Below are 23705 nucleotides of genomic sequence, written 5' to 3'. Positions count from 1 at the left end.
CTTCCTGGTATTGCGCAGGCTCCCAGGCTCGCGGTGGAACTACGCAGTGAGCCTGCGCGTCCCGCCGCTTGCGCATGCGCACGCCGTAGGCGACCCTGTTGGGCGGTCGTAAGGGGAGTTCAAGGAGACCGGGGCGGCGCGGCTGTGGTCGCCCTCTCCGAGTCGGGGCTGCAGCCATCATGCCGGGGATAGTGGAGCTGCCCACTGTGGAGGATCTGAAAGTGCAGGAGGTGAGGCTCATCTCGAGGGCAGGCAAGCGGGGTGTGGGGCTGCGGCTCTCGGGCCTGGGCTTAGTCCTGCTTCGCCTTAGGTGACCCCCGGCCCGGCGTCCTTCCGCCCCCCCCCCCAGTCTAGAGTCGGGTGACCCCCCCGAGGCCCCTTCCCGAGCGCCAGGAGTCGTTCTCCCCCCACCACCCGCACGGCGACCCGCTCGTACTCTCGTGAATGTTAGTGGCACTTTCTATGAAGCACCGTTCAGGGCCCCCAAAGTCCCTTCCCGTCACTCAGGACTCGGCGCCCGAGCCCAGGGGCCCGCGGGGAGGACCCGCGCCGGGGGCCAGAGCCAGGCCCTGTTCCCGGAGCGTGAGTGCGGGAAGGTGTGCGATAAAGGGCCTGCTCGGAAGGTGTCATCTGAATAACCGTCCCTATGCACGGACACCGGACAGTACGAGACGCAGTCCCTGGGCTCATGAGTTTAAAGCCCAGTAGGGAGACAGGTACAGAGATTAGAGGTGGAGACAGTATACCGATTGCAGCCAACAGGAGCTTCAGGCTTTTTGTAGTCGTCAAGCAGAATCGTCTACTCACTCGTGTGGTGCCAGGAATGAGCCCGAAGCCTTATTACCGTGTGATATTACTGTGCTGTCTGTCTCCAGTCTTTTTTTTTTTTTTTTAATGAGAGGTAGGGAGAGGAGAGACACCACATCACCCCACTTCACTTTGGTGCTGTCCGTGTTGCACCCATGTGGTTTAGAGGATTGAACCCAGGGCCTCCGGCTTGCCAAAGCATGCTCTCTGCCAGCCACTCTAGGCCACAGGATGCCAATCAGTCTCCGTGCACTAACTCAGAATAAAGACTCCCAACAAAACTGAAATTGGTGTTTCCATGATCCGGATAAGACAACAACTTATGAGAGAAGTCATTTGCCCAAGGTCATACAGCCAGTAAGTAGTAGAGTTGACAAGTGAAACAAAGCCTGGCTTTCAAAACCTGTGTGTTAAAGGTGCTGTCTGTGTTTGGGACAAGACTTTAGAAGAGTGAAAATGAAAAGGCTTGAAGAACAGCCCATCCCCACCTCCCAGCTTGTTTGTTTATTTTCATTTGCTAGGACAAGAAATTGAGAAGGGAAAGAAAAAAGGAAAGAGACGTACCTGCAGCACTGCTTCATCACTCATGAAGCTTCACTCCTGCAAATAGGGGCTGGGAGCTTGAACCCAGGCCTTGTGCATGGTAATGTGTGCACTCTACCAGGTGTCTCACCATCAGATCACTGCTGGATCTTTCGTGTTCAGGGAGGCAAGTGTTAGTGGGAAGCACCAGTCGCTGAGACAAAAGCACCTTGTGTTGTGACAGGACTGGTAAATGATTTCCACAAGGCGAGGTTAAGCAGTTTGGACTTATTTTGTTAGTGAGGTGGTGGGAAAAGATGGAAGCGTTTACAGCAGAGGAATGCCTCCCACTGGAAGGGAAGGAAGGCAAGACTATGCTAGAAATGGAGGTTTTCATTACTATTAGTTCTTTAAATTGATTTTATTTATTATTGGACAGAGACAGAGAGAAATTGAGAGGAGAGGGAGAAATAGAAAGGGAAAGAGACAGACACCTGCACACCTGCTTCAGCACTCATGAAGCTTTCCCCCTGCAGGTGGGGACCAGGGGCTTGAACTCAGGTCCTTGTTCACTGTAATGTGTGCACTTAACCAGGTGCGCCACCGCCTGGCCCCTCATTATTATTTTTCATTGCCCCAGTGTTATTGCTGGAGCTCAGTACCTGCATGGTAAATCCATTGCTCCCAGCAGCCATTCTTTTCCCATTCTTTTATTTTGCTAGGACAGAAAGAAAACAAGAGGGAAGGGGGAGATGGGGAGAAAGAGGACACCTGCAGCACTGCTTTGTGGCTTGTGAAGTTTCCCTGCAACAGGTGAGGATGGGGGTCTTGAATCCAAGCCCTTGTGCATGGCAGTGTGCGCACTCAGTGCAGCATGCCATTGCTTGGGCCCTGTACCGGAGATGGTGTGGCTGGCACCATGTTCCATTTTTACCTGCAGTACTTAATGTAACGTTACAGGCGTATAGTTCACACTATAGCCACACTACAGTTCAGTGCACCCCCCCCCCCCCCCCACCGAGGACCACTATAGTTTTCACTGTCTTAGATACAGTTTGGTGCCTTTTTTTTTTTTTAAGTTCATGCATTTCAGTTCTTTATGCACATATGAGCAAAACCACCCAATAGTTGTTTTTCAGAGAAATGCAAGTCATTTGGTAGCAGATGAAGACGTTTGTAGCTGTGTTCAGGGACTTTATAATAAACTGACATTTAGTAAGAGAGAAGGTGTACTGCCAAGAGTCAGTTTTTTTAATTTCTTTTTCCACTATGAAGCTGGGTTACTTTTAGTTGCTGTTTCATTTTTTTTTCATTGGAATTGAATTTTGTTTTTAATAAAAACTGAGATTTTACTTTCTGCAAAAAATGCCCTATGTCTACAATAAACTTTTTTTTTCTTTTTTAGAGGATTAGTGTTTTACATTCAACAGTAAATACAATAGTTTGTACATGCGTAACATTTCTCAGTTTTCCATATAACAATACAGCCCCAACTAGGTCCTTTTCCAGGACCTGTACTCCCCCCCCCCCCATAAACTTATCTTTAAACTCCACATAGTTGAACTGATAAACAGATAATTATATAAATAACTAAAACAGAAGACAAAAAAAGATTAGATCATACTTAAGCAGGACAAACATGGCTTAAGGAAAGAGTAGATTGGAGTTAGATCTAAATTCTAGACCTCAGTTACCTTGATTAGCCACTTTTAGCATTTGCAGACACAGTTATTTTATTTGTAAGATGAGTGATTCCAGCTGTATAATTCTCTGAGGCTATAAAGGGAACAGAGAAAGCACTTCTTGGGAATAATGTCGGATTTGGCTAAGTGGAGTTTGGAAAATAACATTAAAAGCAGAGGTGAAGAAAAGTGCTTTTGGGGTGGGGGGGTGGGATTTGAGCAAAGGTCAGGAGACAGAGAAAATGGAAGAATGGGGGCTGAGTGGTGGTGCACCTGGTTGAGCGTACATGTAACAGTGTGCTAGGACCTGGGTTCAGGCTCCAGCCCACAACTGCAAGGGGAAGGCTTTGCAAGTGGTGAACCAAGTGTTGCTGGTGTCTGTCTCTTTCCTACTCTAGCACCCCCTTCCCCCTCAATTTCTGGCTGTCTCTATCCAATAAGTAAATAAATAATTAGAGAGAGAGAAAATGCAGGAGCTAGATGTGCTGGGGGACCGTGAGTTCAGTGTCCTCGAAATTTGAAGTGTCATGGAGTCCTTATTTGAAGTATTCTGGGCGAGAAAGCTGGAAAGATTATTTGTATCCAAAAGATGCAGAGTACCCTCTAAGAAATTTAGACTTTGTTCTGCAGTTAAAGCTGTTTTTTTTTTTTTTTTTTTTTTTCCTCTCTCTACCAGAGCACTCAGCTCTGGCTTATGGTGGTGTGGGGTATTGAGCTTGGGAATTTGGAACTTCAGGGAAGAGAGTCTCTTTGCATAACCATTATGCTATTTACCCCTCCCAAGGCTGAATTCTTTTATTTATTTATTATTATTATTATTTTTAATAATTTTTATTTATAAAAAGGAGGAAACACTGACAAAAACCATAGGATATAGGGGTACAGCTCCACACAATTTCCACCACCAGAACTCTATATCCCATATCCCTCCCTGATAACTTTCCGATTCTTTATCCCTCTGGGAGTATGGATCCAAGGTCATTGTGGGATGCAGAAGGTGGAAGGTCTGGCTTCTGTAATTGCTTCCCCACTAAACATGGGCGTTGGCAGGTCGATCCATACTCTCAGCCAAGGCTGAATTCTTTTTTTTTTTTTTTTTTTTAATATTTTTTATTTTATTTATTTATTCCCTTTTGTTGTCCTTGTTGTTTTATTGTTATAGTTATTATTGTTGTTGTCGTTGTTGGATAGGACAGAGAGAAACGGAGAGAGGAGGGGAAGACAGAGAGGGGGAGAGAAAGATAGACACCTGCAGACCTGCTTCACTGCCTGTGAAGCGACTCCCCTGCAGGTGGGGAGCCGGGATTCGAACCGGGATCCTTATGCTGGTCCTTGTGCTTTGCGCCACCTGCACTTAACCTGCTGCGCTACAACCCGACTCCCAAGGCTGAATTCTTAAAGGGTTTTGTAGCTAGTTTGTTTCTATAGAGTGGACTGGAGAGAAAAAGAAAAGCAGAGGAGACTAGTCTGAGTGGCTGTGGAAATAATTGAGGAGAATATTAATATAGTGGATGTTTACAGATTTGTTTAGAATTGATCAGATGTAACAACAGATTAGTTGAAAGGCAAGAAAAGTTGAGAAAACAGTGTCAGATTTGCAGCCTGACAATAAGACTCTACAAGATTTTAGAAGCGAGTTAAACACATTTTAGACCTCACTGGTTTTGAAGTTGTGGCACTGTGGAAAAAGTAGAAACTTTGTGCTGGAAACTCCTGTCCATATTGACAATTTTAAGCAAAAATAATAGTTAATATTGATGATGTGTTTGTGAGTGTATATGTTGTTTTTATTAGAGCATTGCATAGATCTAGCATATTGCTGGTGCTGGGGATTCATGCCTTTTAACCCCAGGCATGTAAGTCTTTTTTTTTTTGCATAACCACTATTATTTTCCCAGCCCTCATGATGTGTTTTCTGTGTGCTGTAGGGACTGTTCTCCATGTTGTATATATATTAACTCGTTTAATTGTCTTGACAGTTCAATCAGGTAAATGCAGTTAACCTCCCATTTTACCTAATTAAGTAAAACATGGCAGAGTATAAATTAAGTACTATAAAAAGAGATTCTGACATAGTTTGAGGATGAGAGACTAGAACAAGATAGAAGATTGGTTCTGGTAGATTGTAAGACTTTTCTGCCTCCCTTTCCACACCTGCAGTCTGTATGTACCTGTTCTCCAGTGAGGCTGTTGTGAAAATATGCTGAAACTCTTCAGTTCTTGGAGACAAAGGGAGCTGAATAGATTTGAGAGAGTATTCAGAGTAAGCAGCTGTGAAAAGATGTTTCTGTAGGAATTCGCCAGGGTTAGTGAACAAGCAGGTGAGAGATGGTGACTTGGGTAGTTCTTTGCCACCTAGAGGATAGTGATGTAATCAGGAGAACTCGGATTGGAGGTCACTGGTTGGCTGTCATCTGCTTTGTCATGTCATGCACATCTCATTTACTCTCAAGAAATAGGCTTGGGGAGTTGGGTGGTAGCTCAGTGGGTTAAGCGCACATGGCGCAAAGTGCAAGGACCAGCATAAGGATCATGGTTCGAGCTCCTGGCTCCCTACCTGCAGGAGAGTGGCTTCACAAGCGGTGAAGCAGGTCTGCAGGTGTCTGTCTTTCTCTCCCCCTCTCTGTCTTCCCCTCCTCTCTCCATTTCTCTCTGTCCTACCCAATAACAACAAGAACAGTAACAATAATAATAACAACAATAAAACAAGGGCAACAAAAGGGAATAAATAAATAAATCTTAAAAAAGAAAAAGAAATAGGTTTGATGAGTAGTTCTCATTCTTTACTTCCCTGTGCAGAGCATATGTAGCATGCTTTACAACTTGAGTGTACCCAGATTTTCACAAAACCTTTCTACTTGTAGAAAGTAAAGCAAAGGGGCTGGGTGGTTGTGCACCAGGTTAAGCGCACAAGCATGAGGATTCCTGTTCAAGCCCCCCCATTGCCTCACAAGCAGTGAAGCAGGTCTGCACGTGTCTTTCTCTTTCCCTTTCTATTTAGCCCACCCCTCTCAATTTCTCTCTTGTCCTATAATTTTTTTTTTTTTTAAATAGCCATAAGAGTAATGGATTCGCAGTGCTGGCACCAAACCCCAGTGATAACCCTGGAGGCAAAAGAGAAGAAAATAAAGCAAAGAATGCCATAGACTGCTAGGTCATGATAGCCAGGGGAGCATTTGAGTGATTAAATCAGATATTTAAAAATAGTTTAAGGCATGTTTCTTTTTTTTAAAAGACTAATTGCTGGACCAGTAAGAGAGCTCACTTGTAGTACAAGTGTTACTTGCTTTGTACAGGCATGACACAGGGCTGAGCCCTGCTCCCAGTTCTGCTGAAATTTCTGGTGCTATAATGTCTGTCTCTGTCTCTCAATCTCTGTTTTTCTCTCTGAAAAAGTTTGCCTGGAGTGGTGAAGAAAACAAAAGATTTTTTTTTTTTTGCCTCCAGGGTTATTGCTGGGGCTAGGTGCCTGCACTATGAATCTGCTCCTGGAGGCTATTTTTTCCCTTTTGATATCCCTGTTTATTGTTGTTGCTCATTTTTGTTGGATAGGACAGAGAGAAATGGAGAGAGGAGGGGAAGACAGAGGGGGAGAGAAAGATAGACACCTGCAGACCTGCTTCACCTCTTGTGAAGCGACTCCCCTGCAGGTAGGGAGCCAGCCGGGGGCTCGAACCAGGATCCTTGAGCCAGTTCTTGTGCTTCGTGCCATGTGAGCTTAACCTGCTGCACTACCATCTGGCCCTCAATTTGCTTATTTTATTTTGAATGAGATATAGAACCAGAGCATTATTTTAGCATGGGTGATGCCAGGGCTTGAACTCATAACTTCATGCATACAAATTCAGTGCTATGTTTGGTGCAAACCTTATAGACTTTTTGAATCTTTGTTATTTTTATTTTCCCAGCTCTTTATAAATAGGTAATAAAACAAGCAGTGTATACTAGCCACTCAATCTGAATAAGCTTTGATTGTAAAAACTGTAAAACAAACTTGCTTTTTTTTTTTTATTTTTTCAATTCCACTATCACTTTATTAAGAAAATCTGGATTTACAGGATTTTTGTTGTTAAAAGGGCACATTTCACAGGTAATGTGCATATTTTTAAACAGATTTAGTGCAGTTATCATGGAAAGTTGAAATTTTGTTTACATCCTAACTTTACTTCTGCTTTGATGAATGTAACAGTGTCAGTATTAGGCAATTTGTTGGTTTATTCCCTCCTTCCTAAAATGTCTAGTGAGTTACCGTTTTTCATCTTATATTGCTTTAAAAAAATTTTTTTTATTATCTTTATTTTATTTACTGGATAGAGACAGCCAGAAATCGAGAGGGAAGGGGATGATAGTGAGGGAGAGACAGAGAGACACCTGCAACACTGCTTTACCACTTGCAAAGCATTCCCCCTGCAAGTAGGGACTGTGGGCTTGAACCCGGGTCCTTGTGCACTGTAACATGTGTGCTCAACCAGGTGCGCCACCACCCGACCCCGTACATTGCTTTTTATCTTAATAATTTAACCCAACCCATACTTAACTGGCAGGGGAGGTACCATGATCACAAAGGTAGTTTTCCCAGGGCGAGGCTTATTTATTGCACTCCGGATGTGCTGACTCCTACGATTTCCCTAAATGTGGGAAACTCGACTGCGTAATTTGTGGTAGTGGAGGACTGCGTTCACACTCTCCCCTGAAAAAAAGAAAAATAAATAAATAATTTAACCCAACCTCTGTATAAGTCATAGATTATAGATTATCTTCATGTAAAAATCTTTAACATTGCAGATCAAATTCAGTAATGTATTAAAGCAGAATACACTGTGACACACTAGATATGGAAATAGCTAGGTACAGGGTTTTTTTTATTATTATTATTTTATTTGTGATTCGTAGTAGATTACAAGATCATAAGATAGTTCCATGGCACACACACCACCAGAGTTTTGTATCGCCACCCTCCCACCTTCCCAACACACACTAGATTTTATTTTACATTTTGGGTCAATTTTAGGAAATATGCTAATGCTCTGTGTTATATTTACAAATTAATAAAAAAGAAATCTGTGTTGTTTTTTTTTTGGTATTTTTTGATGTAGAAAACAGTAGACAAAAATCAGTTAAGATTAGAAAGAGGTAATTACTTCCTGGATACTGACAGTAAATATTATACCCACTGTGCTTTTAAGTTTAGCAACCCTACTGCCAAGGCTGTTCATCTGTGCTGGGGGTTGGGTGGTAGTGCAGTGGGTTAAGCACATATAGCACAAAGTGCAAGGGCTGGCTTAGGGATCCTGGTTCGAGCCCCCAGTTCCCCACCTGCAGGGGGTCGCTTCACAAGTGGTGAAGCAGGTCTGCAGGTGTCTTTCTCTCCTCTCTGTCTTCCCCATCTCTCTCAATTTCTCTCTGTCCTATCCAACAACAGCTATGACAGCAATAACAATACTAACTACAACAAAACGGAACAAGGACAACAAAATGGGAAAAATAGCCTCCAGGAGCAGTGGATTCATAGTGCAGGCACCAAGCCCCAGCGATAACCCTGGAATCAAAAAAAGAAAAAAAAGAAATATCAGAAATGAAGTGAAAAAAATTTTTATTTGTAAATGAATTTTTTTTTTCTTTAACCCTCTTGAATTTTGTATCAAGTAGCAAGTTCTTTAAGGTGGCTGAAAGAGACTAGTGTGCAGGTAAGCAGTAATGAGTTTGTAAATCTTTTTTTTTTAAATATTTATTTTATTTATTTATTCCCTTTTGTTGCCCTTGTTGTTTTATTGTTGTAGTTATTATTGTTGTCGTCGTTGTTGGATAGGACAGAGAAATGGAGAGAGGAGGGGAAGACAGAGAGGAGGAGAGAAAGATAGACACCTGCAGACCTGCTTCACTGCTTGTGAAGCCATTCCCCTGCATGTGGGGAGCCGGGGTTCGAACCAGGATCCTTATGGCGGTCCTTATGCTTTGCGCATGAGTTTGTAAATCTAATGGAAAACATATTTAGGTAGAATTGCAAATGTTAAAGTACTAAGTAACAAGAAAGGTGAACACTTTTTTCCTTTCTCTGTCTCTTTCTCTCTCTCTTTCTTTTTTCTGTTTTTTTACCAGAGCACTGCTCTCCTGGTTTATGATGGTGTCAGGGATTGAACCTAGGACTATGGAACCTCAGGCTTGAGAGTCTCTTTGCATAACCATTATGCTGTCTACCCCTGCCTACACTTGAAACTATTTTAAGTGAAGGACAGAAGAATAACATGAGGAAATGGAGAGACAAACTATGTTCTGAATGAGAAAGCACACATGATTTATTTTTCTCTCTTTTATAACTCTTGAACCACCACCACCACCCACCCCTCCACCCTACCTCAGTGCCTGACAGTTTGAGTACATCTCAACTGCTTGTGATGGACACTATTTTGCTTGCTTGTTGAACCATAGAAAACAGTACATTTATTGTATTGATAGTTTAGGGAGAATTGGCATCTTCACAGTATTTGGATTTCTGTTGAAAACAAACTCCTCTCTTGTTGGAACAACATTCTAGTGGTCACATAGATTGACCACTGATGCTAGCTTACATAAAATGATTAGGGAAAGACTCTTTAAGGAGATAAAGTAGAGACCACTAATATAAAAGTACCCATTCCCTCCCAATTTAATGCATTATTAAACGTCATTCAATTCAGTTCTATTAGAGATGCTAGTGTTCACCTAGCTAGGATGATTTTGTAAGGGAAAACTGATGAGGAAGATGGTTCCAGACAGCAGAAGTTATTGAGCACAGTAGTGAAAATACTGTGGTACTGGCACAGGGAAAGGTAGCATAGGAGACCAGCAGGACTCTGCTGCAGTACCTCTTTGGCTGCATACTGGAATTTTCTGTGAGCTGATAATAACTACATTGTGTTTTTCAAGAAAGTGTATTGGGATGCAGATGAGAGAGACTGATCTAAGAATGGCTACCTTAGATATAATCTATATACACTTTTTAAAAAATTACTGATTATGACACTTCATACTAGTAATAACTTGCTGGACTAGATACTGTTAACTGATTCCAATCTGTCATCCTCTGTGACTCTGGAAATTTTCTTTTTTTTGGGGGTGGGGTGGAGGGTGGGTTTCTACATTCTTCTGCTGTTACTTTTGTTTCTTGAAAGAAGACTCATCAAAAGCTCTCGTGGACCTAGTTCATCCTCTTACATCCTAGGAGCCTTCAACTGCCTTTAGAGCACCACTCTCTGTCATAAAGATAGAAGGATTTGATTAATGCTGCTATTTCCTCCTGTCTGAAATGGGGATAGAAATATCACACTAATGAGATTATGGAGAAGGAGCAGAAAATCACTGTGAGAAAACTTTGATTTCTAAAGTACTCCAGATCAGAAAAGGGTTGTTATGGTAAAATTTTCTTGACAAAGTCAGAGCAGTGATACTACTGTGTTTTAACTAGCATGAGGTGAAGTTGAAGAAATGATGTCCTGAGGGACTAGGGGCCCATGCATCTGGTTGAGTGCACACATTACAGTGCACAAGGACGCCCTGTTCAAGCCCCTAGTCTCCACCTGCAGCTGAGAAGCTTCACAAATGGTGAAGCGCTGCTTCAGGTGTCTGTCTCACTCCCTCTCTATCTCCTCCTCTTTCCCTCTCAATTTCTCACTGTCTCTACCCTAAATAAATAAATAAGTAAACAACCTTAAAAAATTTTTTTTTTAGTATTTATCTTCCCTTTTGTTGCCCTTGTTGTTTTTCACTGTTGTTGTAGTTATTATTGATGTTGTCATTGTTAGATAGGACAGAGAAATAGAGAGAGGAGGGGGAGAGAAAGATAGACACCTACAGACCTTCACCTGTGAAGCGACTCCCCTGTAGGTGGGGAGCCCCCGCGGGGTCTCGAAATGGCATCCTTACATCAGTCCTTGTGCTTTGCAACACATGCTCTTAACCCACTGCGCTACTGCTCGACTCCCAATAAACAGCTTTTTAAATGATTTTTTAAAAGTCTTTATTTATAGAATAGACACAGAAACCGAGAGGGAAGGGAGGGATAGAGAGGGGGAGAGACAGCGAGACACCTGCAGCACTGCTTCACCACTTGTGAAGCTTTCCCCCTGCAGGGGGGGGACTGAGGGTTCAAACCTGGGTCCTTGCACATTGCAACATGTGCACTCAACCTGGTGTGCCACCACCCAACCCCCAATAAACAGCATCTTTAAAAAAAAAAAGAGAGAGAGAGAGAGAGAGATGACCTGGTCACAGATCTGTTATCTTTCTCCCGTTGTTCCTTTCCCAGGTGAAAGTCAGTTCTTCTGTGCTTAAAGCGGCAGCTCACCACTATGGCGCTCAGTGTGACAAGCCCAACAAGGAGTTCATGCTCTGCCGCTGGGAAGAAAAAGATCCACGACGGTGTTTAGAGGAGGGCAAGCTTGTCAACAAGTGTGCTCTGGATTTCTTCAGGTAAAAATCTTTTGATGTCTGTGTATTTGATGGAAACATCAAGGCATGTATAATTTGGTGCACACCCAGCTCAGATGGGTAATTTTAGTGACTAAATTTGGTAGGAAGCACAAGACTTTAAAGTCTCAGAGACTAAAGTAAGCACTGAATAAATGACAGTGTCACATACATGTGTACATGTTAAGATTCTTTTTTTTTTTCTTAAAAGCATCAGGAAGTCTCAAGTTACTACATTGCATGATAATTTTAAATGGCCTAGCCACCTTAGATAAACCAGCCATGATGTATCCTACCAATTCCACTTACTAGATATCACTGATTGTTATGGATTAATCTGCAGTGATTAGCTTAGTGTGTAGATCTTTTTCAAAGTTAAGTCAATTTATTCTGTCCTTATGTCTTGATATGCCTCACCAATATTATTTAAGTATTTGATTGAACTCAGGATCTTCTGTTTCCAAGTCCAGCACCCTACTCATTGTGTTATCTCCCAGGTCCATCCAACTTTACTTCCTTTTTTTTTCTATTTTATTTGATAGAACAGAGAGAAATAGAGAGAGAAGGGGATAGAGATGGAGAGACAGACACCTGTAGCATTATTTGACTGCTCATAAAGCTTCCCCCATAGGTGGGGACCAGGGGCTTGAACCTGGGTCCTTTTGTATGATAATTAACCAGGTGAATCATTGCTCACCTGCCCAGAACTTAAATTTCTTTTTTTTCTTTCTTTTTTTTTTTCTTTTAAGATTTTATTTATTTATGAGAAAGATAGGAGGACAGAGAGAAGGAACCAAACATCACTTTGGTACATGTGTTACCAGGGATTGAATTCAAGACCTCATGTTTGAGAGTCCAATGCTTTATCCACTACACCATCTCCTGGACCACCAGAACTTTCTTTTCTTTTAATATTTATTTATTTATTCCCTTTTGTTGCCCTTTTTTTTTTGTAGTTATTATTGTTATTGATGTCATCGTTCTTGGATAGGACAGAGAAATTGAGGAGGGGGAGGTAGAAAGAGAGACACCTGCAGACCTGCTTCACTGCTTGTGAAGCGACCCCCCCTGCATTTGGGGGGCTGGGAGCTCAAACCAGGATCCTTATGCTTTGTGTCACCTGCGCCTAACCCGCTGTGCTACCACCTGACTCCCCAGAACTTTCTTTTCTATGAGAACTATGGCAAAATATTTTTCTTCTGGCCCAGAGGAGGAAGGGCAGTTAAATGAGAAATGTTTTGACCTCATAAGTTCCCATGGTGCCTTCTCCCTCCATGAGAAGGATTTCTCACTGCCCAAGCTTCTCATTATAGGCATCGATGGAGAATTACATGTGAAGTGTGAGTGGTAGGGTAAGTAAATACTTAGGACCTAAATACTAGCATAGTGATTTGCAGCCCTCCTTTGGCTGCAGCATATTGGAGGACTACAGAGCAAAACTCACTACTTTCTATAGTCATTCTCAAGTAGAGGTGAGGTGGGTGCAGTTTTGAAAACCTGGAAGTCCATGTCTGCAAGGCTACGAGTAATTGAGAAATGCTCTAAAGTCTTTAATTTCCTTCTTTCTTTCCTTCCTTCCTTCTTTCCTTCCTTCCTCTTGCACACCTCTCCACCCCCTAAGACTATACTTTGGACACCTGGAAGGTACAGGAGAAACTGGAAATACTGATTGTCTCCCAGGAAGAGAGATGGAAAAGCATATTTTGATGGAAAGCTTATTTTTCTCTGTGTTTTCTTAGCCCATCTTGGGTTCTCCAGAGTTATGTTAAATAAAATTCCAATCAGTGCAATCAGATTCTTTGGGAGTATGATGACAAACAAGCACTTTGTAATTATTATTCTAGTGGGGAAGGAGGTACTCTGCATTATCCCAATTGCCTAAAATAAGGTTTTTAAATAAAATAATGGTATTTATTTTTGCTTGAATTTTATTTATTTGATTCCTAAGAGGGCCTTGAATGGTAAGAGATAGGGACAATTACCAAATAATTTAGGCTTGTCCTTCTCCTAGGAAAGTTAGGTTTTGCTTAACCATTTTTTGGTGGTTCCAAAATGAATATAGGCAACCCACTTCTCAATAGAGAACACCATGATCTTTGTTTACATTCAGTAACATAACAAGCACCTTGAGCTTAAAGCTCAGGACTTTCTCTTTGCATATTTGGTTTTAATAATTCTCTTTTCCTTTGCTGTTGTTTGTCATCTACCTCTGACCCTTGTCAGCATGCCTGTCTGTCTCAGCTTTTAAATTTGCAGCACTGAAAAAAAAAAGAAGAGAATAAGGGGATGAGGGTAGATAGGATAGTGGTTATGCAAAGAGATTCTCTTGCCTGAAGCTCCGAGTACCAGGTTCAGTCCCCTGCACTACCATGAACCAGAGCTGAGCAGTGCTCTGGTAAAATAAATAAATTAAATAAATAAATAGTAACGAAAGAATAAATAGAATGTAGTTATTCTTTCACTTTTGAGTAAAATATTTGTACCTTGGGCCACAACCCCATAACATTTCTTTCTTTTTTTTAAATTATTTTATTTATTTATTAATGAGAAACATAGGAGGAGAGAGAAAGAACCAGGCATCACCCTGGTACATGTGCTGCTGGGGATTGAACTCAGGACCTCATGCTTAAGAGTCCAATGCTTTAACCACTGTGCCACCTCCCAGACCACCCCTTAACATTTCTTTTCATTCACTTTTGCTGCATAAAGAAATTAGGTCTTAACTCTCAGAATTTTCTTTTATTTATTGGGTCTCACCTTGAGGGGGACCCCAAGTTGTGTTATCAGGCAAGAATATTTATCCACATACCTTTCCAAAAGGTAGACTAAGTATTTGGAATCCATAGCTGTTCCATTCCCCCTGCCCCTACAAACACAGACACTTTCCTGTGGAGCTACCTCTAACCTAGCCTCTTTTCCAGGCAGATAAAGCTTCACTGTGCGGAGCCTTTTACAGAATATTGGACCTGCATTGATTACTCTGGCTTGCAATTATTTCGTCACTGTCGCAAACAGCAGGCAAAGTTTGATGAGTGTGTGCTGGACAAACTGGGATGGGTGCGGCCTGATCTAGGAGAGCTTTCAAAGGTAAGAAAGACTTCCTGCCACTAGCTCTCTCTCACTAAGGTGTAGGTAAAGGCAGGGGTGGTCAAGAAAGGGTCTTCTCTAGCTGTAGATTCATATTTACAAAACAGTTTAATTAGGGAGTGATTATACACACAATCCAGAATGGAATTTATTTAATAAGAATCTTACTTTAAATAGTTCTTCCAGCATGTGCAGATTTGTTTTTGGTTAATTAGCTAATTGAAAAACAGAAGGGAGTAGATGAGGGTAAACAGATTATTAGGTGAGACTTAGTTGAAAACATTGAAGTTGGGAGTTGGGTGGTAGCGCAGCAGGTTAAGTGCATGTGGTATAAAGCGCAAGGACTGGTGTAAGGATCTCGGTTTGAGCCCCCGGCTCCCCACCTGCAGGGGAGTCGCTTCACAAGAGGTGAAGCAGGTCTGCAGGTTTCTATCTTTCTCTCCCCCTCTGTCTTCCCCTTTTCTCTCCTATTTAACTACAACAACATCAATAATAACTACAACAATAAAACAACAAGGGCAACAAAAGGGAATAAATAAATATTTTTTAAAAACATTGAAGTTATCACACCAAAGTAAAAGACCCTGGAGTGAGTGGGAGGGGAGAATACAGGTTCAAGAAGGATTAGTGGGGGTTGTATTGTTATATGGGAAACTGGGGAATGTTATGCATGTACAAACTATTGTACTTACTGTTGAATGTAAAACATTAATCCCCCAATTAAAAAAAAAAAGAAACTAAGAAAAAAGAAAAAACAAAACACAAAAAACAACGGCAACAAAAGGGAAAATAAATAAATAAAATAAAAACATTGAAGTTATTAAAGAATTCAGTGGGGAAGTAGAATCACGGTTATGTCAGTTTTTTTTAGAAACATGTTCAAGATTTTTTTTTTCCAGAGTCTAGTTTTATTTATTTTTAAAGATTTCTCTTTATGAGTCAGAGAGCCAGAAAAATCTGCATATGCAGTGCCAAGGATTGTTCCCAGGACTTCATGAACTCAAGACGTCGTGCATGCAAGTTGTACACTCAACCCGCTGTGCCACCTTCTAGGCTCTGAGCCTCTGGTTTTAAATGCACGTGGTCCTCCCGTGTTTCCTGTGGCAGTTGCAGCACCATCACTAAATGTTTTTTGCTGCTCATTCTTTTTTTTTTTTTAACTGTACAGTCATTGATTCCTATATACCAGCATATCCTAGAATAATTTTTTAATCCCTTCACTATCCTTATTCTTAAATAGGAGTTCTTAACCAAGACTACATGAATTTTTGAAATTGGAGATAGCTTGATTTGGATTTTAGTAGGCAACACATTCTCTGGGATTAAAGCATTTAACATATAACATCTTCACTATAGGAATGATCTGTTGGGTTGTCAGAAAAGTCATGACACATTTTGTGTAAACATAGAAATTTACATCATGATTTTCCTGACAGCCCAATATGTGGAAAACAAATAACACTTAAAAAAAAGAATTTATTCATGAGAGAGATGGGAGGGGAGAAATAACCAGACATCACTCTGCTACATGTACTGCTAGGGATTGAACTCGGGACCTCATGGTTGAGAATCCAGTGCCTTATCCACTGCGCCACCTCCCGGACCACACACTTTGTTTTTTAAAAAGTTTATATGGATTATTGTTTATATCTTTATCTAAAGCATCGTTTACATATGTATCCTGACATAAAAAGTCCATTTATGAGAGTCGGGTGGTAGGCTGGTGTAAGGATCCCGGTTCGAGCCCCCGGCTCCCCACCTGCAGGAGAGTTGCTTCACAGGTGGTAAAGCAGATCTACAGGTGTCTATTTTTCTCTCCCCCGTCTTCCTCTCCTCTCCATTTCTCTCTGTCCTATCTATAAAGATGACATCAATAACAACAACAACAATAAAAACAGCAAGGGGAACAAAAGGGAAAATAAATATTTTTTTAAAATTTAGGGAGTCGGGCGGTAGCGCAGATGGTTAACCACAGGTGGTGCAAACGGCAAGGACCGGTGTAAGGATCCCGGTTTGAGCCCCAGTTCCTCACCTGCAGGAGAGTTGCTTCATAGGCGGTGAAGCAGGTCTGCAGGTATCTTGTCTTTCTCCCTCTCTGTCTTCCCCTCCTCTCTCCATTTCTCTTGTCCTATCCAACAGTGACGACATCAGTAACAACAACAATAATAACTACAACAAGGCCAACAAAAGGGAATGAATAAATAAATATTTAAAAAAATAATACAAATTAAAAAAATTTTTTTTAAATTTATTTAAGAAAGGATAAATTAACAAAACCATAGGGTAGGAGGCGTACAACTCCACACAATTCCCACCACCCAATCTCCATATCCCACCCCCTCCCCTGATAGCTTTCCCATTCTTTATCCCTCTGGGAGCATGGACCCAGGATCATTGTGGGTTGTAGAAGGTGGAAGGTCTGGCTTCTGTAATTGCTTCCCCGCTGGACATGGGCATTGACTGGTCAGTCCATACTCCCAGTCTGCCTCTCTCTTTCCCTAGTAGGGTGGGTCTCTGGAGAAGCGGAGCTCCAGGACACATTGGTGGGGTCTTCAGTCCAGGGAAGCCTGGCCGGCATCCTGATGACATCTGGAACCTGGTGACCGAAAAGAGAGTTAACATACAAAGCCAAACAAATTGTTGAGCAATCATGGACCCAAAGCTTGGAATAGTGGAGAGGAAGTGTTAGGGGGATACTCACTGCAAACTCTAGTGTACTTCTGCTTTCAGGTATATATTTTGCAGTAGTTTACGGATACGTGTGAACATATGCTCTCTTTCACAGAAACTGGTGCATATCTAGGTTTGGGGACTTTGTTAGAAAGTGAACCACCTGAGATGGAATTAGAGTATACTATGAAAGGAAAGGTCTCACCCGAGTAATGAAGCTGAAGGGTTGTCATTCCACATGTGAAGTCTCTGGACACAGTCTGAGGTGAAGCATGTTGAGGTGGCAATCGTTGTGTTGATTAGGTTGTGATCGGCAGATGCAATATTATTTGATATGGATTGGTAGAGGCATACGGGAAAGTGGGCCCTATCCAAGGGTTCCAGGACTGGGGGAAGTAGGGGCTCTATAGTGGAGATGTGAGGTTCCTGCTGTCTTAGGGTTCCAAAAGACAATTGATATAGTTAATGTTATCATCACATTATTTGGTAATTGGGTTAACTTTGAAAAGTCCTTTTGTTAGGGTTTGCTGTACAGTACCCAGTATCTTGTATATAGCTGTGCTATTGGTTGCTTCTGATCTACTTGGTCTAGGCTTTTGAGAGAGTCCGCATATCAAATACACAGCCTATATATTAAAAAGACTCAGTCTGTGTTTTAAAAAACTTTGAGACATACAGTTTTCCCCCTCTCATATTAATTAGTGATTTATATGACTACATTTTACTAGGAGTGTACATAAACACCACTGCCACCACCAAAAGACTGTGACCTATCCCTCCCACCCACTCCCACCCCCCACTAGCCCAGGAAGCTGCATGTCTACCCCTCACCACAGGGTTTTTACTTTGGTGCCCTACTTACAATTTGGTCAGGTCCTGCTTTTAGTTTCCCTTTCAGATCTTCTTACTCAACTTCTGTTGATGAGTGGGATCATCCCATACTCATCTTTATCTTTCTGACTTAGCTCACTTAACATAATTCCTTCTAGCTCTGTCCAAGATGGGTCAGAGAAGGTGGGTTCATTGTTCTTGATAGCTGCATAGTATTCCATTGTGTATATATACCACAGCTTTCTCAGCCACTCATCTGTTGTTGGGCACCTGGGTTGCTTCCAGGTTTTAGCTATTATGAATTGTGCTGCTATGAACATAGGAGTACACACCTCTTTTTGGTTGGGTGTTATGGAGTCCTTGGGGTATAACCCCAGGAGAGGAATTACTGGATCATATGGAAGGTCCATGTCTAGCCTTCTGAGAGTTTTCCAGACTGCTCTCCACAGAGGCTGTACCAATTTACATTCCCACCAGCAATGCACAAGGGTTTCTCTGTCCCCACAACCTCTCCAGCATTTGTTGCTGCTGTCCTTTTTGATGTATGCCATTCTTACAGGAGTGAGGTGGTATCTTAGTGTTGTCTTAATTTGCATTTCTCTGACAATCAGTGACCTAGAGCAGTTTTTCATATGTTTGTTAGCCTTTTGGATATTCTCAGAGGTGAATTGTTTTGTTCATATCCTCTGCCCATTTTTGGATGGGGTCATTTGCTTTTTTGGTGCTAAGTTTGCTGAGCACTTTATATATTTTGGTGATTAGTTTCTTGTCTGATGTCTGGCATGTGAAGATCTTCTCCCATTCTGTGAGGGGTCTCTCTGTTTGTTTAATAGTTTCTTTGGATGTGCAGAAGCTTTTCAATTTGATGTAGTCCCATTGGTTTGTTTCTGCTTTAGTCTTCCTTGCAATTGGGTTTGATTCATCAAAGATGTCCTTGAGGTGTGGGTGGGAAACTGTTTTACCAATGTTTTCCTTTAAGTATTTGATTGTTTCTGGTCTGACATCCAGGTCTTTGATCCATTTGGAGAGTTGCTTCATAGGCGGTGAAGCAGGTCTTCATAGGCGGTGAAGCAGGTCTCCCTCCCTTCCCTCTCAATTCCTGTCTATTTATTCCAATAAATAATCAAGAAAATTGAAAGTAAAAAAAGAAAAAGGAAAAGGAAATATTCCACTACTTCAATGGGGCTACTCAGGACAATGCTTTCCTTGTTAAGATCCTCACAGCATACCATATGCAGAAAGGCAAAGACGCCATGTATTTTTTAACCCAGTTTATTTATTTATTTATTTATTTAGGTGCTTATTGATTTTTGTTATTGATGAATTAATGTTTTACATTTGACATAGACTCGGGCTCTGACACCAGCGGTCTCAAGTACCTGCTTCAGACCTGCTTCACCGCCTATGTCTGTCTTTCTCTCTCCCTCTCTGTCTTCCCTCCTCTCTCCATTTCTCTCTGTCCTATCCAACAATGACGACATCAGTAACAACAACAATAATAACTACAACAAGGCCAACAAAAGGGAATGAATAAATAAATAAATATTTAAAATAATAATAATAAAAATTAAAAAAAAATTTTTAAAGGTCCATTTATGAACTGACCTTTCTCTGCTTCTTGAACCACATTCTCCCCCTCCCCCTTTTTTCTGGGATGGCATAAGTAAGAAACTTATAATTTGTTTCTGTTACATAATTTATGGGATCCTGAACAGATTGCTTAATATTTTCTGTCCTCTCACATCTACAAAATTATGACTAGTATTAGCCAGTGCAGTCTCTAGCATGGACCCTGGCCTATAGGTTTTTGTTAATGTCGCTACTGTATATGTATATAGCATCTGTAGCAGATTGAGTCATAAGTAAAGGAAAAGCCTACTAACTTTTTTTTGGTCTCACTTGATATCTTCAGAAACCTTTTGTTTCACTGAACAGATTATTTTAAGTAATTGATCCTAAGATAGAAAAATGGTGGAACTCATTCCCTTTTTTTTTTTTCTGTTTCCAAAAGAATTAACAGATTAGACTGTTAAGAAAGCATATTTAGGTGGCCAGGTTGTGTTGCACCCAATTGAGAGCACATACTACAGTGTGCAAGAACCAGGGTTCAAGCCGCTGGTAGCCCCCTGCAGAAGGAAAGCTTCACAAGTGGTGAAACAGCGCTAACAGGTGTCTTCTCTCTGTCTCCCTCTCTACCTTTCCCTTCCCTCTCAACTTCTCTCTGTTTCTATCCAATAAGTAAATAAAAGAAGAAGAAGAAGAAGGAAAAAAAAGGTTATCTATTCTTGTATCTTTGTATTAACATTAAAGAATAATATAAAGTATATTCATGTCTTAACTATTTTAATTTTAAAGTCTTTTTCTGTAAGAGGATTATCAGCTTTATCAACACCCAGTCTCTTCTAGAAAAGTGATAGTCAACTAGATAAAGCCCAAGCTTCATTCACTATTCATCTTGTTTCCACTGGATTGCCTATCCAGCCTGCACCCCGCTAGTGAATTAATTCCTGCTCTCTAGTCTTAGCTCACACCATGGCTTTCTTTTTCATTTCTGACTTTCCTAGGCAGAACTGGCCTCTAATCCATAATCCTATTATTTTATAATAATGATAATAATAATAAGTAACACACACCCCCCAAAAAAAATGGAGCACCTGTTAATACACCAGGCACTTCACCTATATTATCCTAATTACCCACTGAATTACTAATAGCTCCATTGTACACATAGGAAATTGAAGGCTAAGTAGACTGTTTACCTAGTAATCTGTTTCACCACATGCTTCTGTTCCCTTCTCTTTTGAGTGTGGTGCAGAAGCAAAAGTTGTTATTGCTCATTCCACAGTAATTTGTCTTTAAAAAGGGATCTTTTTATTTAATTTTGAGGAGCATTTTTTAAACAGAAATATTAGTGACCCAGGAGGCGGCGCAGTGGATAAAGCATTGGACTTTTAGCATGAGCTCCTGAGTTCAGTCCCCAGCAGCACATGTACCAGAGTGATGTCTGGTTCTTTCTTTCTCTCTTACCTTTTTAATTAATAGTAAAATATGGGGAATCGGGCTTTAGCGCAGCGGGTTAAGCACAGGTGGCGCAAAGCACAAGGACTGGCCTATGGATCCCAGTTCGAGCCCCTGGCTCCCCACCTGCAGGGGAGTCTCTTCACAAGAGCTGAAGCAGGTGAAGCAGGTCTGTCTGCAGGTGTCTATCTTTCTCTCTCCCTCTCTGTCTTTCCCTCCTGTCTCCATTTCTCTCTGTCCTACCCAACAGTGACGTGATCAATAACAACAGCAATAATAACTAAAACAGCACGGGCAACAAGAGGGAATAAATTAACATTAAAGAAAATAACATAAAATCTTTAAAAATAAATAAAAAGAAATATTACATAGGGATCTTGAATTATTTAAAGACGTTTCACATATCAGTTAAGGAATTTGAAAGTTTGCTCTCTCAGGTAATAAGGAACTGTAAGTAATCTCTGATAGCAGATAAATAAGATACTGTCTTTAAAGCAATTTTTCAAAATACTGAGGTAGGCCAGGAGATGGTGCAGTGTAAAACCTTGGACTCTCAAGAATGAGGTGTTAAGTTTGATCTCTGACATTGCACATGCCAGTGTGATACTCTTATTCTTGTATCTCCCCTGCTCCCCCCACCAAAAAAAAACAAAAAAACCGAACCAACCTACTTTGAACTTGTAATCAGAAGACCTAGGCACCAATTCCATGTCTCACACTTCCTAGGTAGTTTTTATCTTCTGACAAGTGAGCTTCTCTAGTAGTATTCTTGACGTAGAGATAATAATGCCGCATGTGGTGGTTATAGTAAGAAATGAGTGGCTGTGTTCATGAGTTAATCTGTTCAAATTATGTAGAGTGACGAAGTGACGAGAGTTAAGATGACTAGAAAACAGGCTTTAATCATTATGGCTTTGAGGTTTTTTCCACTTCTGTGAGATTTACCTTTGCCTCAAATGAGAACAGTTCCTGCTGGTTTTCTAGTAGACATGTCTGGTGTCCTTGGGAGATAATGTCTATGGGAATACCTTCCTTGTCTCTCCCTGTTACCTTAATTCAGAACTTTACTATCTTGCCTAGCCAGTTGACTCCACTCTCCAATTCTGGTCTTGGCTTCCTGCAGAAAGCTTTCATACTTTCCAGTGATACTGTTCCTCCCTAGAATTAAAATCCAAACACCTTTATATATCATTCAACATGGCCCTCACCTAGCAGTGTAAGCACATCGTCTAAAACGGCGACAGTTTGGAGTAGGCAGATCTGTCTTTTGACTCCTAGCTCCTCCACTATTAGCTAGGTGACTCCAGTGAATCTCTGAGAAGACCTCAGGAGGGTGAAAATGAAGGTAACACTATTGCTTGGATACTTCATCTTGGGTGCTTCATCTCTCTCCACTTTTTGTTGAGCTTTTGCTCCAGACATTTTAAATCTTAAGTCAATAAAATCATATGTCTTGTTTATTTATTTGGCACGTCATTCCCTCCCTAATATTCTTGGCTGACTTATTGCTCATCACTCAAGATTAAATGTTCCCCCCTCAGAAGGAGTCCAGTCAGTGCAGATTAGGTGTTTGTAGTCCTTGCTTCTGAAGTATTCATTTAAAGTCTCAGTGTTAAGAGTTCAATCAGGAAATCTTGGTTGAAGTTCTTCTCTGGCTCCCTTACTAGACTGTGAGCCCCTTAAGGACAGTGTGTCTTATTCTCTTTCTCTCTTTTAAAGTCAAGTTGCTTTTTTTTTTTTTTTTTTTCCAATTATCTATTTATTATTACCAGAGCACTGCTCAGCTCTGGTTTATGGTGGTGTGTGGAACTGAACCTGAAACTTTGGACCCTCAGGCATGAGTCTCTTTGCATAACCATTATGCTATCTACCCGTTCCCCTTATTCCTTCTGTATGCCAAACTTCTAGCATGTGTAATGACACAAAGTAGACTTGGTAATTCAAGGAAGAGGGAGGAGTATTGGGGGCAGCAGGAGCGGAAAGGGAACAGTGAGAGGCAGTGAGTGTATGCATGGTCACTGACTACTCCACCTGACTTTCAACTTTTTGTTCTTTCCTCTTCACCCCTTACAGGTCACCAAAGTGAAAACAGATAGACCTTTACCCGAGAATCCCTATCACTCAAACCCAAGACCAGAGCCCAACCCTCCAATAGAAGGAGACCTGAAGCCTGCCAAACATGGTAGTCGCGAGTATTTCTGGACCATGTAGAGATGGGTCCATCACCCATATGCTGTCACGCGCCCAGATGACATGTGCAGTTTGCATCCACTGATAGAGCATTCTTTCCGGGATCACAAACGTTAACAAAAAAGTTAATTTATGTGACTTGGCAGTTATTCTATACCATTTCCTGACCATTAAAAAATTTAAAGGAAACAGTTGTATTTTATTATGTTTTATATAACCTTTTAACCTTTAAAGATGATTTCCCCTTGCTTTTTCTTCTCATGGTCTTCCTACCTGTTTCTCTCTCTCTCTTTCTTTTTTTTTCACCCCCTTTTGTTGCCCTTATTGTTGTAGCCTTGTGAGAGGAAGATGGGGAGAGAAAGACAAACACCTGCAGACCTGCTTCACTGCCTGTGAAGCGACTCCCCAGCACGTGGGGAGCCGGGGGCTCGAACCGGGATCCTTACGCCGGTC

The 23705-nt window shown here is 41.4% G+C and overlaps 1 protein-coding gene and 1 non-coding gene across 2 annotated transcripts; both read left to right on the top strand.

Annotated features, from left to right (window-relative positions):
- Window positions 1-74: 74 nt before the first annotated feature.
- NDUFA8 (NADH:ubiquinone oxidoreductase subunit A8) lies at window positions 75-23441 on the top strand. Its single transcript, XM_007539936.3, has 4 exons — window positions 75-230; window positions 11296-11459; window positions 14378-14543; window positions 23136-23441. The coding sequence occupies exons 1-4, from the start codon at window positions 180-182 to the stop codon at window positions 23271-23273; spliced, it is 519 nt and encodes a 172-aa protein (XP_007539998.1). The 5' UTR covers window positions 75-179; the 3' UTR covers window positions 23274-23441.
- LOC132540982 (U1 spliceosomal RNA) lies at window positions 7541-7704 on the top strand. The gene has a single exon (XR_009552188.1). It is a non-coding gene; the product is annotated as a U1 spliceosomal RNA (small nuclear RNA).
- Window positions 23442-23705: the final 264 nt, after the last annotated feature.

The sequence above is a fragment of the Erinaceus europaeus genome, chromosome 10 (assembly GCF_950295315.1).
Source record: "Erinaceus europaeus chromosome 10, mEriEur2.1, whole genome shotgun sequence".
NCBI classification, from domain to species: Eukaryota; Metazoa; Chordata; class Mammalia; order Eulipotyphla; family Erinaceidae; genus Erinaceus; species Erinaceus europaeus.
This window is presented reverse-complemented; position numbering and strand designations above follow the sequence as displayed.